Source organism: Theobroma cacao, chromosome 7, assembly GCF_053813885.1.
Source record: "Theobroma cacao isolate CCN51 chromosome 7, ASM5381388v1, whole genome shotgun sequence".
NCBI lineage: Eukaryota > Viridiplantae > Streptophyta > Magnoliopsida > Malvales > Malvaceae > Theobroma > Theobroma cacao.
In genome coordinates, this window is record NC_142645.1 from 9,859,291 (window position 1) to 9,874,750 (window position 15,460).

At 36.6% G+C, this 15,460-nt stretch overlaps 1 protein-coding gene across 4 annotated transcripts; it reads left to right on the forward strand.

The window, feature by feature from the left end:
* Positions 1 to 14,380, forward strand: LOC18594455 (putative disease resistance RPP13-like protein 1). Of its 4 annotated transcripts, none has more exons than XM_088808152.1 (17): positions 1 to 4,353; positions 4,453 to 4,545; positions 4,639 to 4,675; positions 5,755 to 6,043; positions 6,362 to 6,785; positions 7,343 to 8,254; positions 8,376 to 8,438; positions 8,544 to 8,624; positions 9,075 to 9,296; positions 9,585 to 9,669; positions 10,461 to 10,607; positions 11,178 to 12,014; positions 12,434 to 12,607; positions 12,722 to 12,826; positions 13,131 to 13,210; positions 13,288 to 13,425; positions 13,538 to 14,380. In XM_088808152.1, the coding sequence occupies exon 1, from the start codon at positions 137 to 139 to the stop codon at positions 4,337 to 4,339; it is 4,203 nt and encodes a 1,400-aa protein (XP_088664278.1). In that variant the 5' UTR covers positions 1 to 136; the 3' UTR covers positions 4,340 to 4,353; positions 4,453 to 4,545; positions 4,639 to 4,675; positions 5,755 to 6,043; positions 6,362 to 6,785; positions 7,343 to 8,254; positions 8,376 to 8,438; positions 8,544 to 8,624; positions 9,075 to 9,296; positions 9,585 to 9,669; positions 10,461 to 10,607; positions 11,178 to 12,014; positions 12,434 to 12,607; positions 12,722 to 12,826; positions 13,131 to 13,210; positions 13,288 to 13,425; positions 13,538 to 14,380. The 4 variants fall into 4 exon arrangements, with proteins under 4 accessions (XP_088664278.1, XP_088664280.1, XP_088664277.1 ...); XM_088808154.1 differs by having other exon boundaries at positions 1 to 1,547; positions 1,662 to 4,353; positions 10,461 to 12,014; XM_088808151.1 differs by having other exon boundaries at positions 10,461 to 12,014.
* Positions 14,381 to 15,460: the final 1,080 nt, after the last annotated feature.

Here is a 15,460-nt window from a genome sequence, read left to right on the forward strand (position 1 = left end):
GTCAATACCTTACTCAATTGTTAAGCTACCCTCACAAACTCCTTTAACTTTCACACAGCAAAATACATCTCTTTTCCACATACGCACTTCAATCTCCATTTTTGATTTCTCTCTTTCTTTCCTGAGCAAAACAATCATGTCTGTTGTTGGGGAGGCCGCTCTCACAGCTTTCTTTGATGGGTTGTTTGGCAAGTTATCCTCTTCTGATTTCCTCAACTTTGTCACTGAAAAGCAGATCCGCAAGGAGCTCAACAAGTGGGAAAAGATGCTGCGGGATATCCGTGCCGTGCTTGATGATGCCGAGGGGAAGCAGATGAAGGATCAGTATGTGAAGAACTGGTTGGCCGATCTTCAAGACTTGGCTTACGATGTCGATGACATTTTGGACGAGTTTGCCACTCAAGCTTCGAGGCGCAAGCTGACATCCTTTGAGGAACCTCAAGGCATCAAAAATAAGGTACAAAAGATCATTCCTACTCGTTTCTCTCCAAAAACTTTCATGTTTAATAAGAAGATGGTGTCCAAGATTAAAGAGATCAGTGCTAGAATAAATGATTTGGCCACAAAAAGAACTCAATTGGAATTGCGAGGCATTAATGAGGGATCAAGGTCCGATAGAATGATACAAAGACTTCAGCCTACTTCTTTGGTGGATGAAACTGAGGTGTACGGTAGGCAAGAAGAAAAGGCAGCATTACTTGAATTGCTTTTGAGCAATGACGGTAGCGACAATAAAGCTTCTGTGATTCCCATCATTGGCATGGGAGGAATTGGCAAGACAACTCTTGCACAACTTCTCTATAATGATACTTGTATACAAAATTCTTTTGATGACAAGGCATGGGTGTGGGTTTCTGATGATTTTAATGCCATTAAGATAGCGAAGACAATTTTACAGTCAATCGCTCCTGATTGTTGTACCAATGTTAATGATCTCAATTTGCTTCAAGTCAAGTTGAAGGAGAAGCTGGCTGGGAAAAAGTTTTTGCTTGTCTTGGATGATATCTGGAACGATAATTATCTGGAGCTGACCAACATACTCTCTCCATTTGGAGTTGGAACCAAAATTCTCGTCACAACACGGAGTCACGAAGTTTCTTCTATTATGGGCACTGTTGAAGCTTACCCACTACAACAGTTATCAGAGGAGGATTGTCTATCTGTATTTTCTCAGCATGCATTAAGAGCAAATGATTTTAGTGGGCATCCTGAATTAAAAGAAGTTGGGGAAATTATAGTGAAAAAGTGCAACGGCTTACCTTTGGCAGCTAAAGCCATCGGTGGTTTACTACGCACTAGCCTGGACTATGAGGCATGGAAAGGTATATCAGAAAGCGAGATATGGGGCATACCAGAAGAGAAATGTGGCATAATTCCAGCTCTACGTTTGAGCTACCATCATCTTCCTTCACATTTGAAGCGATGCTTTGCATATTGCTCTATACTCCATAAAGATTATGAATTCGGGGAGGAGGAAATAATCCTGTTATGGAAAGCAGAAGGTTTTCTACAACCAGCAAGCCTTGGAACTCAACTCGAAGTTCTAGGTAGTCAACATTTTCGAGATCTAGTCTCAAGGTCATTTTTTCAAGCATCTACTAGGAACAAATCTCGATTCATAATGCATGATCTTGTCAATGATCTAGCTCAATCGGTTGCAGGGGATATATGCTCCAAATTGGAGGATGATAAACAGTTGAGAATTTTGGAAGGTACTCGACATTCATCTTATGTTCGTGGTTGGTTTGATGGAATGAAAAAGTTTGAAGCCTTAAATCAAACAAAGCATTTACGAACCTTTCTACAGTTTTCTGGATCGTCATGGGCACCTGAAGGTGATTGTTATTTAAGTAAGAATGTCCTGGTTGATTTACTGCCCAAACTTAGATGCTTAAGAGTTCTTTCTTTGAAAGGGTATCGCATCATTGAGTTACCAAACTTTTTTCAAAACTTAATGCATTTGCGCTACTTGGACTTTTCTCATACTGCAATTAAAAGTTTGCCTGATTCAATACACATCCTTTATAATTTAGAAACTTTACTATTATGTGGTTGTAGATTGCTTGAAAATCTGCCTTCAAATTTACAAATTCTAGTCAACTTACGTGTTCTCGACATCACTAATACACCTTCAATGAAAGGGATGCCATTTGGAGTTGGTAACTTAACCAATCTTCGAAGACTATCTGATTTTGTTTTGGGCAAAGGTGATGGACATTATATACAAGAGATGAAGAATTTGTTAAATCTGAAGGGTAAGCTTTGTATCTCAGGGTTAGAGAACATTGTTAATGCTCAAGATGCATGGGAGGCTAAGTTAATATATAAGTCTGGCCTTGGCACATTAGAACTAAAGTGGAGTAGAGAATTTGATAGTAATAGAAATAAAGAAGTTGAAGAAGAGGTCTTGAATTTGCTTGAACCTCATAAAAAGCTTGAAGAGCTCTTCATTCAGGATTATGGTGGTATAAAATTTCCGATTTGGATGAATTCTTCATTACAAAATTTGTCGTCTTTGGTTCTCAAGGGCTGTAAAAATTGCGTATCACTACCATCAATTGGAAAATTACCATTGTTGAAGAATCTTTCTATTGCTGGAATGGATGAGTTAAAAAAGGTTGGCATTGAGTTCTATGGGGAGAATCACTCAAATGCATTTGCTTTGTTACAGAGTTTGAGCTTTGAGAATATGCCACGATGGAAGGAATGGGACTTAGTTGATGAGCAAGTTGAGAAATTCCCTAGCCTCATCGAGCTTTCCATCAAAAACTGCCCTCAATTGTTGGGAAGGTTGCCTAACCATCTTCGTTCCTTGGAGAAGCTTGAAATTTGTGGCTGTGCACAAATGGTGGTTTCACTTTCAGACCTTCCAAAGCTGTCTCAATTACAAATAGATGGGTGTGCAGAGTTGGTGCTTAAAGATGATGCAGACTTTTGCTCAATAAAAAAAGTCCATCTTTCAGACGTTGGAAAGTTTTCTACTCCAACAGAAAGGCTGGTATCAACATCAACAACATTGGAGCATTGTGAGATTTCTGATTGTGAGGGATTGACATATTTATCGCTAAAGAAGTTGGGACTGTTGGGATCTGTCCGTAAATTGGAAATTTCTGAATGTCCACAACTTGTGTTGTTAGAGCCAGATGAGGTAGAGGAGGCAGAAGAGGAGCTGTTTCAAGGGGGGAATCTTTGCAATATTGAATCTTTGGAAATAACGCAAGTTGGTCTCCATATGGAATCTTTGAGAATAAGAAAGCATTTTCTCCCATTTCTTACAGAGATGATTATTTACGACTGCCCAAACATAGTTTGTTTTGCAAAGAACAACTTACCCCCGCTTTTGAAAAAGTTAGTGATAGATAAGTGCTACAATTTGCGATGTGTGGTGGATGAAGGAGACAATATAAGCATCAATAACATATCTCCTCTTGAGCTTTTGGATATTATTCGCTGTCCATCTCTAATATCATTATCATTACCCGTTAGGCTTCGACATCTTGAACTTTCGAGTTGCTCAAAGCTAGCTTCCTTATCAGAAAGTGGCAAGTTACCCATAGGGCTTAAATATCTTCACCTTTTTGTCTGCCCAGAGCTCGAATCCATTGCAGAAGCAATTGACGAAAACGCTTGTCTTGAATCTATTTATATCAAGGAGTGTGGTATTAAATCTTTACCGCAAGGATTAGACAAGCTCAACCATCTTTGGCGTATTCAAATAGCTGAATGTTCAAATCTAGTCTCGTTGGAAGGGTTTTTGCCCACCACCAATTTGACTATACTTCGGATCACTAAATGTGAAAATTTGCGAGCCCTGCCCAATTGCATGCACAACCTCACCTCTCTTCGACAATTGACGGTTCAGAATGATTCAGGTGATCAGATATCCATTCCAGAACAGGGTATCTCTACCAACCTTACATCACTTGAAATCTCAGTACCAAGAAATTATGAGTCTCTACTTACGTGGGGATTGCATAGACTCACCTCTCTTCAAACACTTCATATTTCTGGTAGAGGATGTCCGAATATGGTGGCGTTTCCACCAGAGGAGATAGGAATGATGCTGCCTCCCTCTCTCATCGAATTGAGCATTAAAAATTTCAAAAATTTGAAATGCCTATCCTCCAAAGGCTTTCGAAACCTCACCTCTCTTCATAAGTTGTCCATCGTCTCTTGCCCTAAGCTCACATCTCTTCCTGAAAAAGACATGCTTCTCTCACTTTTGAAGTTATACATTTCAGATTGTCCATTGCTAAAGGAAAAGTGCAAAAAGGGCAAAGGACGAGAGTGGTCCAAGATAGCCCACTTACCTTGCATTAAAATTGATGTGTGGTGGTAAAGCGAAAGTCACAGGTATGAAACCATTTGAAACGTACGACAATTTAGAAGCTTCTTATTTTTAACAACAAAATGAAACTAATTATACCTTTTTTTGTCAATGATTATTTGCAGGCAGTTTTAAAAGCTTTAGAAGGAAACTTGGTGGGAAACTAGGCTTCCCACCTTTTCATCTAAATGGCAGAATCAGTGTGTAATTAATTGTTGGTTAGTAGACTCAAGCACATACAACTCCAACAGTCTACAGGACCCAACTGCTTTTTCTTCAACTTCATCATTGATTTCGTTTTTTTTTTTCAGACATATGAAAATGCTGCAGAGGCTGACGAATGGAGCGGTTAGTTAATTCTCTGCAACCTTCATCTACATTTTTAGGGTTTGATAACGATTTGATATTCTAATAAAATACTATTGAGTTTTCTTCATTTCTATTATGATGAATTTGGTGTATTTTTTACAAATTCAAACTATGCCAATTATACTTTACTTGCCTATACCTAGAGTACATCCTTCACTTTATTCTTTTAATTTCACATCATTCTCATTTGATCTTTGTGTAACAATTTCTCATACTCCAATCTATCTTACTTTTCTTAATTGTTTGGAGGAACTGCTTTATAAAGAAAAGAAATGAAAGCAGAGGAAAGGAATGTAAGATTGGATATATGTAGGTTAGATGCTGCATTTAATTCGGTAACAAACTTTAATTTTCTGCATGTCTTATGCTTGTGTGAATAACTTATTACTAATTATCTGGGCAGAAAAGGAAATAGGTATTAGATCTCACAAGCAAACTTGGAAAAAATTCAGTGAATAGATATACCACATCCCATTCAAATAGTTGATTAAATTTTGAATGATAATGAAGTGTTCATTTAATTGTACAGGCAGAAACTTGAACAAGAATCTGAATAAGGGAAGAATGAATTCTGGCCTTCAAATGTAATTTGTTGACCTAATAATCAATACAATTAAACGGTGGCATGCCATTAGGCAACAATGAGACAATCCTTCCTAAGCAAACCATTTTATGTATCACTTTTAAAAGTTTGAGTTGGAACTCTCTCTAACCTTCATTCTCAACTTCCAGATAATCTAGGCACTTAGGGATGCGTTTGATGTGCACTTAAAAAGAAGGATAGGATTGCAAATAGAAATTTTAGAACTGGTGAAGTGGTCATTGTTGCATGCCAGTGAAAAACAAAACTTTACCTGACTTCTTATGCACCCTTTGCAATTTAGACACCTTGCTATTAAAGCAATGTCACGAGTTAGAAAAGTCAACCTGAAAAATAGAAATTCTAGTCAAATTGCATCATCTTGACATTAGTCATACAAATTCAGTGAAAGCAATGCCCTTTGGAATTGGTAGACTAACCAATCTTTAAAAACTGTCTTATTTTGTTTTGGGTGAAGGTGGTGGATATCAGATATGAGAGATGAAGAATTTGCGGAATCTCAAGGGTGAGATTTCTATTTTAGGGTTGCAGAGCATTGTTAAAGCTCAAGATGCATGAGAAGCTAAATTGATTGATACTTGGGCCTCAATGAGTTAGAAGTGGATTGCAACTTTTGACAACAATGCAAGAAATAGAGAAGTTGAAGAAGTGGTGTTGAACTCGTTGAATTATGGCTGTCTTTGCTGCATTGCTGCCACAGGGGATTAGTTTCTACACATTTGGAAACCAGCTTGGTTGGATTTAGGGTCAGTTTACTTTTTGCTCACCAAATGTTTGATTATTTCTTTGGTCATTTGTACACTTGCCAGTTTGTGTTTCTTAGTTATATTTGACTTTTGGAATCTGTCACCATGCCTTCTAATGACAGTTTGTGCAGCATTAGTTGAAATATTTTATGTTTAGTCTATTTTTAGAAGCAATGTATCAGATAGTGTGATCAGTTGAAGATATTTTTGTTCACTCTCTTGATTATATAAATATGTATTCTCCTAATGAAAAGTGATGTATGAAGAGTTGAAGTTCTGGCCTTTTTTGAGTTTTGTTTTTCCTCTTTGTTTTTCCAGCAAACTTTGGTCTCTTCATCGAGAGTTTAGTATGCAGATCTTTAAGTTTTTTTTATCCAGCAGAAACCAAGGATAACATTTCTTTTATCTGTATCTGCCCATACTCAATACCAAGGATAACACTTGTTTTTCTCTGTCTGTCTGTCCGCACAAAACCAAGAATAACACCTTATTTCCTTGGTACAAAACTCTTTCAAATTTACAACAGCAGAAACAAAAGGTTTTTGCTTCTGCCTTCAGCTGCTACTCCTTGGGTAGCCTTGGACAAGTAATGTGAGTAGCCACTAAAGCCAAGAGAACTGTTAGAAAAGTGATCTTTATTTGGTTGATGAAAAGCTGAGTTGGTTGTTGAGGAGGAGAAAACCAGATGGCGGGTTGCAACGGTAACTTGAAGTTCTGAAGTAGCCGTTGGCGTCAAAACGCAGTAAGCAGGAGTTGTTTTTTACTTTACTGAATTTTTTGTTAATGAAACGTTGCAGGAGTGTGTCGTTTTACTTAGTCTTCTGTTATGCCGTTACTCATACGATGTCGTTTAGTATTTCTTGTAAGGCTTTAAGCCAAGTTTGGTTCAGTTTGTTTTTCTGTTGCTTGGCACTGGTTTTCATGGTGAATGCTGAGCCAAGTTTTAGGCTCAATTCATTTGTTTGAAAATCGTTGCTACATTTTAGGATCCAGAAAGTTTGAATTTTAAAATTCCTCATATAAATACTGAAAAATGTAGTGAGCGGGTGGTTAAATTCCAGAATATTTTTCTACTCTGTTCGGAAAAGCTTATTCTTCTCTTTTCTCTGCTGTTTCTTCCTTAATTCTCTGGAATTCCTAAACACTTAGTAATTCTAGCAAGAACTTTCTTGGTCGTCAAAAAGAGCTAAAAGAAGCTCACCATAAAAAATTATGGGACTACCAAATTTCCAGCTTGGATAGTAAATTCTTCATTACAAAATTTATTGTCCTTGAATCTCATGAATTGTAAAATTGCAGATCATACCGGCAATTAGAAAATGATCACTGTTGGAATCTCTTTGCATTGAAGGAATGGTTAGGGTGAATAACATTTGTGAAGCAATTGGGATCGCTTGGGAGCCTAATGTCTGTCCCTTGGTTGAGAATTTTGCATTGTTCACAACTTGTACTTGTATCATTAGAGCCAGAGGAAGCAGAAGAGGAGTATTTGCAACTCGACAGGCTTTGCAAGTTTGAATGCCTAACAATTACGAAATGTGAATGACTTCAAAGGCTACCAAAGGTCTCGCATTTGGTCATGTTCCTTGCAGATATACAGATTGCCAGTGCCCAAGAATGGTTTCTGTTTTAACGAATGACCTACCTCCGACTTGAAGAAGATTGACGATTGAAGATTGCAAGAATTTACCATGTTTGGTGGATGAAGAAGAAGATACTAGCAGAACTTCACCTCTCTCAAGGCATTGACGTTGGTTGGCTGTTCAGCTGACATATCCTTTCTAGAATAGGTTTTCCCTACCAACTTAGCATCACTTGACATCACAGCACCTGCATAGACTCAGCTTTCTAAAAAACTGTCTATTAATGGTGAAGAATGTGTAGAAGTGGTTTTGTTTCCACAATAGGAGATAGGAATGATACTGCCTCCCCCTCTCAGCGATATCACCATAATTTTGAAAACCTGAAATATCTATTCTCCAAGGGCTTTCAAAGCCTCCCCATCTGGTAGTCTTCAGAGATCAGTGATTTCTCTAAGCTCACATCTCTTCCATTAAGAGACATGCTTCTCTTGCTTGGTCATCTTCAGATTGATGATTGTCCTTTGCTAGAAGAACGATGCAAAAGGGATAAAGGACATATCTTATGTTCAAATCAATAATGAACAAAATTATCCCAAAGAAGTTGAAATCTCGAAATTGAAAGCAAAAGGTATTAAACCATTTCAAAGATAGGCCAGATAATTGAATTCTGATTATCGTTCATTTAATTTTTGTTAGATATATAACATAATAGTCATTTTGATATGTTATTGTTGATAATTAATTTACAGCCACATTTCAGGATTGAAAGCTACAAAGTGTAGTTGGTATATATAGCTCCATTCAAAGATCAGGTACAAGCTTCTCATTTGTTTCCTATTTCACTTGCAATTAAACATAGCATGCTCATCAATCTGCAACATTTAACCATTAAAACACTTATGCTTCTCTAACTTCAGATATCTCAAAAAACCTCTTGCCGTGAATTTGCTGATTCGTCATTTAGACTTATGAAACTGTTAAAAAGATCAAGGATGAAGGTGAGTTGATTTTCTGCTGCTTTTATATGTCATGTACATTCCCATTAAAATAAATGTCATGTACATTAAAGAATGGAAAAGTGATTGTTAGAGTACATAAGCAGTTTCATGGACAAAATTGGGTTTTAATTTGGTAAATTACATATATACTTGCCTTGTGAAATTGTTAGTTGTTTATACAGAAGCATATTTGTTTTGATTTCAAGAGATTTCCATTTTGTTAAAGAAAATCCAAGTCTCTCTGTCCTTTTCTATGTTATCAACTTTCTTTATACCATGCCAATTATGCTTCCCTTGAGTATGTTGAACAGTGAACTAATTTCTTTTCTTTTAGTATTATAATGTTCTTGTATTTAGTTTTTTGCTTTCTGAGTTCGTAGAGACAATGTAGAGGAAGCAAATAAATTTCATCCATAAAATTCTAATGTTGTATTGGATTTTCCATCTTAGAGGAGTGTGTCCCCACCAACTGAATGTTACTTTGGATCTCTGCTGCTAAAATCTGTATACCATTATTACATCGGGGAGTGCGTATACAAATCTGTCATGGACAACTTCCCATTGGTGGTACTGATGTAGCCGACCAACTTTCAAACTTTCCTTGTCATCGGGAAGTTCCCAATTTGGAATAGTAGCACTACAAGAGCTTTCAGAACCTCTCCTTGCTCAAAGGTTTTTATGCTTAATTGCCTTGATCTATAAAAAAAAAAGGGATAAAAAATGAAGTGGGTAAAGATATCTCCTGTGCCTCATGTATTAATAACAGATTACTTATTAGTTAGAACAGGAACAGTGAAAACTAGTTGTTTTTCATAGAAAAGGAGCGAAAAAGGCAGAACAAATATTGCTCGTAAATTCAATCCTTGTTATGTCAATGAGAAAATCTTTTCTCCTTTTCCTCTTTGAACAATTAATTAAAACTTGTATGATCACCAAGTGTTGATTTTCTTGTACATACAGAAGTCTGAACATGATTAGGAAACACTGAGGATGAATTCAGCATCCAGTTGTAATCTATTGGCCATAAAATCAATGCAATGCAGAGGTGAGCTTTTATATATTGGACTACATTAAGATAATACGCCTCACCAATGGAAACAATCCCTCCTTCTAAATGATCTATGCCTGTATAATTCTATTTTTGTATTCAATTTCCATTAGCAGTCACATATTAATGTTTCCACACCCGCTGAATATTACTTATTAGCCACAGAAGGGAAAAAGGGTGAAAATTATAGAAACTACCATGCTTGTAGATATATGGTATGTCAATTGGAAAATCCTCCCTTTCTTTTTGCACTGTGATCATAGTTAATTAAAGTTTATATATTAACCAAGTATTAGTCTAGTTGTACATGCAGAAATCTGAGCATTAGTAGAAAGAACCAATGATGAAATTTAACCTCCAGTTGTAATCTATTGACTATATAATCAATTCAAAGCAAAGGTGAGCTTTTATTAGGCTACCTTAAGATAATATGCCTCACCAATGGAACATCCCTTATGCTAAATAATCTTATGCATATCAATTCCAAAGTTTCAGGTTGGAGCTATTAGTTACTCATCTTCATTCTCAAAACTGTGACCCTCATTCACAATAGGTTTAAGCAGATGATCCCTGATTGAAACTAAATCACATTTCTCAAGTATTGTGTAGAATTATTTTTTCACACCAGAACTGTTTTACAACTTGGCACACAGAGATGCAAAGAGCTCATGTAACAGCTTCCATGGCTCTTCATGCCCCACTTTTTCTGCTTCTAATATTAAACATTTACCATACCCTGCATGTTGGTTCTTCAGCCTTCAGCACTCATCTCTCTTTGTCAATCCCAGTGAATCTTCAATGCCTCCACATGAAGCAAAATGTGTCACTAGTGGCAGCACCCGGTAACATACATCGTTGCAACATGTCACCACCAAAAGAGCGATTGATGTCATTGACAGTCAAGGTTTTCTTTTCTAATACTATGAATCAGTTGAGTAAGAGTAAGTTTTTAGAAAATTTGCTTCATTTATCATTTCTCTTTGCAAAAAAACTTGTTAAAATTCATCAGTAGTATCATGACTAATAGATTCACACCGATCCTGTAATAAATTTCATAGATAGACTTTGTAATGTGCCATACACTAGTTGAGCTTTCAGTTTTCTTTTTTCTTTTTCATTATTATGCTCTTTAAAGTTTGTATACTATTGCATTGGACCTTCAGAAAGGATTAATTTTCTTGTGCTTTTGAATTGAGATTATGAGATGTATAATAGATTCAAGCTAAATGTTAATCTCTTTTTCCTACTCTTCCTCCTTTCTCCGTGTCCTCTTCTTTGGCAAATAAAGAGATCCACCAGAGTTCAATACAAGAAAGGAACTGAAAATTTTTATGGCTTTCCTCTGATGATGTTAAGCCATAAGCTTCCACCCATTGCAGCATGAGCAGGCCTTAAATCTTCTTTTCTTGCTGATAGCAATCTAACTTCTCTGTTACTTGACTGTGGCCATGCTTAAAATTTCTGCAGATGAAAACACATTTTTTCCTTTTGTTGGATATGTGCAGTGCATGCCTTCATTTTTTCAGAAGGTGTTTGTCTTTGTTATCAATTGGGCCAAAAAGGAGTGTTACAATGGTAGACGATAGTTTTTACACAAGAGTTCTACCAATGTTTTTCTCTGTTGGTGCCTCATCCTTAGTTCCTTGTAAGTCTCACGAATGGCTGGGAATAGGTATGTTGTTTTATTGTTTTTTGACTAAAATTGCAACTCGATGTCATAGCCTTGCCCCTGAGATAGAATGTTACACAAGGGTTCCACATTCTGAACCCATCCTTTTGTGAAACTTCATGCGCAGCATCAACGGTGCATAAAAGATATTAAAAAATATAAATAGGGTCACAAACTCCGACATTTTGAAGCCCTTTTTCTTCTAGTGCATGCCAGAACCAAAGAAGCTGAACATCAAGTTTCCTACTAGTTTAGTGTCAATTTTTTATGTTAATAGTTATTCTGTTTTTTCTTCTTGGTATTTTGTATACATTCATTATTATTGACAATTTATTATTGGGAATTACTCATGTGTGTTCTGGCTGTTTTCATAATAGCTCCAGCTTCCAAAATGTGAAATTGAAAAGCAAACTGCTTCAAATTGTTCGTATTTGCAGTTTTGTAAAACTTCTTTTTTCTTTTAATTCCTTTTGTGCTTCAGCATTTATAGGTTCTTTTGGCTGTTTTGAATGGGACTGAGCTGATGGAGGCTGTCATAATGATATACCTATTGAGGAGATCAAAGCCAATGCGGCAGGATTCTGTCAAGAAGAGGCTTTGCTTCGATGCCTGTGACAGTGCCAAGATTGTTGCTGATGCTGTTATCTCTGATTTCAATGAAGTCCTGGAGGCTGTAAGTGCCTCTCTCTATTTTCATGTTACTTGTGTTTCTAATCCCATTTTTTGTTGTTTGAGCTTGGGATTTACTTCTTTTATAGTTTTCCTTTAATTATGTTGGTAAAACAGTTCCTTTTTTATGTTTCATAGCTCTTTTCTTTCTTATTTTGCTTGAATTTGAAATTTAGACCGATGGATTTTTTCAACCTGATATTTTTTTGTGAAAGAAATGTCAATATTATATAAAGAAAATAGGATTTGAAAGTTTGCATCATGAACATGGATAACGGATGTGGGCATGATAACTTGTCAAGTCACCATTATAAAATTCTTGAAAACATCGTGATTTGTGACCAGGCTGCCATTGTTGGGATTTTTGTTATTGTGGATTATGGTGATGATTAAAGTCATAACTATGGCAATTTTTTCCATTAGGTTGCTCGTTATCCATCATTTTATGGAGCAATTGATGGGTTGTGCAACAACTACTGAGGCAAGACTAAAGCAGAATGGATTGTTGTGACAAATTATTGACCTGGCACTAACGTGGAGTTTTCTGCAGCACTAATTCATGGGATATAAAACGCTGATGAAGTCTCTAGGCCACTTGTACCTACTTTCACTGCATTATTTTTCTTATACATTCTTTTGGGGAAATGAAAAGGGGGTGAGAGGGGGGATGCTAATTGGTATATCAATAAAGTTTATCACTGTTTGCTACAGGATACTTATTTGCGTTCAGGTGATGCGTCCTAACCAGGTAATGGGTATGCAATCAGGGAGCTAATCTCTACGATCCAAACACAGAAATTCAATTATAGCCAACTGGTGAGATTTTTGCTTTGCTTTATGATTTTTACTTGAACGTTTCATATATAGTTCACATATCTGTCTTATTTCTAAAACTTGTCTCCAAGTATATTTACTTGCATCTAGATAATATCAGCAGAATTTTAGAACTCATCTGAGTTTCAAAATGTACTAGTTTTAACTGTGTCTTACTGTATGCAATAAATAATAAGATAACATAATGGGGGATTCTTGGAAAAGTGAAGTATCCTTTAGATATATTTATTATTATTTGATGACAAATGTCTGAAAAGATTTGATTTTATTTACTTTTTGTTTATAGGTCCTGAGAAAGGGAAATGAGTGCCAATAGTAAAATTACCACAAGATATTTGCAGAACCTGAGGTCTCTCAATCGGCAAGGTAGGCAGCACCTCATTCAGTTCCCTATCTAAATATAACTGTTAATTAAATTTTAATTTTAATGCTTGAAAATGCAGGATGATAAGAAGTTACTGACCTTTCTTGGGATGTAGACTGAATTCTGCTTTGGGTTTGTAGGGATCATTTGTGTGTTCATCACTGCTACTGCCACCACTGCTGCTGCTACTTTCCCTTTTTTTTCTTAGGTTACTCAGGTCTCTCTTATTTTCCTATTTAATGTAATTATATGTAATCGATGCATTACATCATAAGTCCAGGAAGAGTCATGTCTAAACTGTAACCACAACAATATTCTGATTGTGGCAGGTTCATATACTTAGGCATGCCTCTTTCGCCTGAACACTGTTTAGGACCCTGGTGTCAAGAGGTTGAGGAGGATGGCAATCATTTTCTATATTTATGTCAATGTTCTTGGAGTTCCGGAGCGAGTTACTTTCTCCGACGATGCTATTTTGGTCTCATCCCCTTTGCATCAAATTCCTCTTGCAATGCTTCAGAGCCTTTTCTGGATTACTCAGGTGGTTTGCTTCCTATTCTGCTGCTTCTCCATGGCTAGTAAGATATGAGGTTGGCTTTAATGAGAAAAGGTGGTGGGTCAATGAGATTATTTTTCTTAATAAGCTTTGTTCTCTACATTGGCTTAGAGCTTTGGCTGATGGCATCTTGTTTTTGGACTAAGATTCTGTAGCTTTAAGGAGACTTGGTGAAGTCTCCTTTGGTAAAATCTGTTGGGATGTTAATGGCCTTGCTGACTCTTTAGTGTATAGAACTGATATGTTAATGGCTTGGTGGTTATACTCAGTCGCTCTGATATTTGGTGCAAGTTTTTCGGGAGGCTGTTAAATTATCTCCACCCTTTGGGCACCATTGTACTAGGCCTGTTATTAGAGCTTTTATGGTGTGTACATTTTTACTCTTTTGGGTGTTATTTTAGTCCGGTGAGACTGCTTCTTATCCGTGTCCCAGGTGTTGTATTTTTTCTTTCAGCTTTCAGTAACATCTAACCACAACAGAGATGCAAAATTGGTGTAGCAAACCATTGTTTGAAGCATGTTGCCCTGTCAAATTTATCATCTGTTGATTGCCAATGGCATACAGAAGAATTGAACAGTTATTTGATAAATAAGATTCAATGTTTGTATTCTTGGATATTTGGAACTGTATGTGCAGGGTTGAAGGACCAACCGACAATGACCAGAGCTTTATTTAACAAAAAGAATACCAAATAATTGTCTCTAGAGTGGTTAGTAAGGATATTATAGTTGTTGTCCCAGTGGTCACAAAAACTGAGTCCTTCATGAAGGAAAATTGATGGTGGATAAGGCAATTTATGGGTGGTGCCAAACAAATTGTTCAGAGGATCTAATCTAACAACAATAATCCAATGTATAAGAACAAGTCCTGCTGCCACAAGAATAATGTGTAGAGTACATCACAAGAGTCCAGTTATTAAGTTTTTATGTTTTACACACTGATTGCATGCTTCATTCCTTAAGAACGAGAGAAACCAAGAACCTGTAGCGGGCTAACAGCTCCAAATGCTTACTCAAGAAAGCACTTGGAAAGCCTTCTCTCTGCCTCTTTAGATGCATTAGGCACATTTTTACAAGGCAGTAAGTGTCTTTTTACTATTACCTTTGGTTAGATGGAGGTTCTTATTCTCATTTGCATGACGGTGTTTTATAGTTCCAGGAAATACCAGTTCATAAAGGTTTAACAGAAATAATTTAGAAACTTTCTTCTTTCCCGTTTTAGAAAGAGTGGGAGATGCAATTGAAGTTATATAAGAATAAAGCTACGAGCCTAAGGCAACCTCTCCATTCTGCAGCCCGCCTCCTTCCCAACCCAACAACAAATAGTAAAACTTGAACGTTAAACTGATCTTCCTCTTGCTTTGAAGTGCAGATCTTCTGATAGTCCTTTTCATGAACTTGCCACTGTAGGATCAAGTACTTATAGGCACTATGTCACAGGATTTATAGCCCAAACTAGAATTTTCACTCCTTTTTTTTTTTTTATGGGTCGAGTTCTCACACCAGTTGGGTTCCTGGCCACAAGTTTAACAGTATCTAGAATAAACCGTACCATATCTGTCAGCCATAAGGTTAAGGCCTAGAATTTTCGCTTATAGTATACATGCTCAATTTTGTTTTTAACGTGTTAATAAACTTAAGACATAACAAATCAACCTTCATTTCGTCTTAAAACCAATTCAGCAAATCATCTCTT